General features: G+C 43.5%; 1 protein-coding gene across 1 annotated transcript; it reads right to left on the reverse strand.

The window, feature by feature from the left end:
- Positions 1–1136: 1136 nt before the first annotated feature.
- LOC133040347 (olfactory receptor 2D2-like) lies at positions 1137–2075 on the reverse strand. Its single transcript, XM_061120066.1, has one exon. The coding sequence runs from the start codon at positions 2073–2075 to the stop codon at positions 1137–1139; it is 939 nt and encodes a 312-aa protein (XP_060976049.1).
- Positions 2076–4030: the final 1955 nt, after the last annotated feature.

Consider the following 4030-nt stretch of genomic DNA (forward strand, 5'->3'; position numbering starts at 1 on the left):
ATTATCTAAGAGAAACTATAGTTTTCAAAAATGGACATTATTAGAAACAAGGAGAAAAGGGAAATCAAGAGGTATAAAACTAACAAATAACAGAAAGAAATGGTCATAAAAAAGAATTTTCATATAGGGTTTTGCATATACGCAAAACAGAAAAAGAGACACAGATGTACAGAACAGACTTTTGGACTCTCTGGGAGAAGGCGAGGGTGGGATGTTTCGAGGGAACAGCATCGAAACATGTATATTATCAAGGGTGAAACAGATCACCAGCCCAGGTTGGATGCATGAGACAAGTGCTTGGGGCTAGTGCACTGGGAAGACCCAGAGGGATCGGGTGGAGAGGGAGGTGGGAGGGGGGATCGGGATGGGGAATACATGTAAATCCATGGCTGATTCATGTCAATGTATGACAAAAACCACTACAATATTGTAAAGTAATTAGCCTCCAACTAATAAAAATAAATGGAAAAATTTAAAAAAAAAGAATTTTCAACTTTCTAAGATAACTTCAATTGACCCCAGATGCTCTAACTGGCACAGTTTGTAGATGGGTTATATAGGTTAATTTCCTTTTCTCAAGTCCCTCTGCACCTTAAGAATCTCCACTTTACAGTTTCTGAGTTTCTTCTTCTTCCATTCTTCCCCTCCACCAGCTTTTTTCCCTCTTTCTCGTTAGGGATCCAGCAACTTTCACAGATCATTTAAGGATTGATAATTCATTCCTAGTAAAACTAATATTTGCTAAAAGAAATTATCTATGCCATGCTCTGTACATTTTGTGTATTATCTCATTTAATTTCTCTCTGAGGAGAGATACAAACCTTTGAGGAGTTAAATGTGCTGCAAGAATTCACATGCCTAGTAACTGGTAAATCCAAGTCTCTGATCTTGGTCTCTCTGGCACTAGAGTCCAGGCTCTTAACAACTGTTAAGAGCAATTGGATCTTCCCAATCATATTTGTCTCATACCACAATGCCATAGAAAATGCTGATGATCAAGTACCTTGTTCTCTCCCTTTGGGCCAGGGTGAAGAGTTAGCTTTATGAAGACCATCTCTTCAGGACTGGTAGAAGAGTCTTCGGGGTGAGTGTGCATCCTGCATTGTATGGCTCCCCACATCTTCATCTTTAGAGAGTCACTCTGGGGCCCTGCCCCTGCCCACCAATTTGAGGAAGGCCCTGTTCACATCTTTGTTCCTCAGGCTGTAAATGACAGGGTTGAGGAATGCTGTGGCAATGTTATAGAAAAGGGCCATTTTCTTGCCATTGTTTGACAAGGAGTCAGAGCCAGGGCTCATGTACATGATAATGCATGGAATAGCAAACATGGTAACCACGGTGATATGGGAGGCACAGGTGGAGAAGGCCTTGATCCGTCCTTGGGCTGAGCGGATCTTCATGATGGTATCAAAGATGTTAATATAGACAAGGACAACCAAGGAAAGTGGGACCACAATGACATTGAAGCCGGTGATGAAGTCCACCAAATCATTGAGGGAAGTGTCTGTATAGGCCAGCTTCAGGACTGCAGGAACCTCACAGAAGTAATGGTCAATTTCATTAGGGCCACAGTAGGGAAGTCTCATAGCAAAGAAGGTATAGGACAAACCACCCACCACACCATAGGCTGCACAGATGCCCACCATGAGAAGGCACACCCAGCGGCTCATGATGACCTTATACCGGAGAGGGTGGCAGATGGCCACGTACCTGTCCACAGACATGATGGAGAAAAGCCAGGACTCAGTGATCCCAAAGAGGAGGAAGATGTACATTTGGGCCACACATCTAGCAAAAGAGATGGCTCTCTTCTTGCTGAGAATGTGCACAAGCATCTGGGGCACCGTCGTGGTGGTGTAGCACATGTCCAACAGGGAGAGGACACTGATGAAGAAGTACATGGGCGTGTGGAGGCGTGTGTCCTGGTGGATGAGGGTGATGAGGAGGCTGTTGCTGACAAGGATGAGCAGGTAAAAGACCAGAAAGAAGGTGAAGAGCAGAGGATTGGTCCTGGGGTTCGAGGCAAAGCCCAACAGGATGAATTCTGTCACAGCGGACTGGTTGAGCTCCTGCATTGTGCTCTGCCTGTTTAAAGAGTTTGGGGAATATATAACATTTGGGGTTTTGGTGCCAATGAATTTTCACTCATTTTCATTTATGTCTCCTAATGGGAATTTTGGATTATTAGATGGGGGCACTACTGAATACATCCCCATAGTAGTTTTGTTAGGGGAAGCACACTGACTGAAACCCCCCACCCTGGCCAGGCACCATAGTAACCATTTGCATGAGTTGTTTTATGGCAGGAGGTCCTGCTAAGGAACATGGAACTAATAAGCCACCACCAACTGGAAGAGTTCAGGAAAGGTCAAAAGGAGACACCACATGTCCAACCACCTCCCAGAATCCTTCTCTCTGGCATCCATCTTGGTTGAACAAGGCGTGTACCACCAGGAAGGACTCTGAGTCAGAATGATTGGCTAAAGACAACCCGGAAACGAATCCCATCACCATAAAACCCAAGACTGCGAGCCACGGGGCAGAGCTGTTCTCCTGGGTTCTGTTACCCTACTGCTCTCCACCCGGGTGCCCTTTCCCAATAAAATCTCTTGCTTTGTCAGCACATGTGTCTCCTTGGACAACTCATTTCTGAGTGTTAGACAAGAGCCCAGTTTCGGGCCCTGGAAGGGGTTCCCCTTCCTGCAACAGTTTGAGTGGTGTTGGGGTTTCATTCAGATGTAAGCTGAGGGGCAGAGTGATCAAATGGGGAAGACCAAGTCTGGGAAGTGCCGTGTGCTGTGTTCCTTCCTGTCTCTCCCTTTCCCAAGATAGCTTTGCTTTTCTCTCTGTTATTCACCCCATTTTCCATTTTCTCTTGGGACAACAGAGGTTGTTTAGCCTCGATTAAAGATCAGAGTGAAGACTATTATACTCATTATTTATGTTGAGGTTTTTATCACTGCTAGAATTACCACTGAGGTTAGAATTGGGAATTCAAATCAATGCTATGTAGATTAAAGTTTATAGTTAATATTCAAGATTTAACTTTTCCTGGTGAAAGAAACTTTACTGGTATTCAGTAATTATGTCATTGATTCAACATGTCTTTACCAAATGCCTACTATTTGTTATAAATCAGAGGGGCAAAGAAGAGTTATAAATAATATGGGTGGGAAAGTGATTTCACAGAGTTAAATACGTTAAAGAGTTAAATGCAAAAAATAAAAATGTAAAGCAACCTAAGAGAAAATATATGAATGAATATTCATTTTATGATGTGACAGAGAAAAGCCTTTAAGCATCACTTGAAGGTTCCAAGTCCTTCAGCCTCTTAGTGTTGATCCCTTTCCCTCTAATACGCAAACAAACCTGCACAGACTTCATCTGACCTGTTCCGTATTTCCCTAATATTGTGAGGGATTCTTGTGTATCCCTGGCCATTTTGCTCCCTAATCCTCACTCTCATTGACTCCTCAACTCCTCTTATTGCCTTCCTCATGGAGTACTGACCTTCAGTGGTTCATCCTTATTCTCTTTCTCCGTTATGCCCCTAAACCTCACCAACCCAAGGATGTTATTTGCAAGATTTGTCCTGGATGTATGGACAAAAGGAAGATAGCTTACAATGCAGCACAGAACAGAAAACTATTTTTAAAATTAACATTTAATGTTGCAAAGTCCCTAAGTTATCTGTGCAGCAGTTTTTCCTCTCTAGCTCCCAGCCATCGGCATCTGACTAGAGACTGGTCTCCTTCCTGGAACCTCCTCCCATCTCCCCTTGTCTTCCTGTTCTAGGACTCTCCTTACACCTGTTACTGGGGCAACCAGCCATAAATCCAATTCCTTTAACTCAATGCTTTCAGACTTCCCTGTGCTTCAGAATCACCTGGAGAGCTTGTCAGATGCTCCTGCGCTTCATATGGAGTTTTGATTTAGAAAGTCTTGGGTGGAGGTCGAGAATTTGCATTTCTACAAGTTCCCAGGTAATGCAGATGCTGGGTCCACACTTTGAGAACAGATTTACTTAATT

The sequence above is a fragment of the Dama dama genome, chromosome 20, assembly GCF_033118175.1.
Source record: "Dama dama isolate Ldn47 chromosome 20, ASM3311817v1, whole genome shotgun sequence".
In the NCBI taxonomy this organism is placed as follows: domain Eukaryota; kingdom Metazoa; phylum Chordata; class Mammalia; order Artiodactyla; family Cervidae; genus Dama; species Dama dama.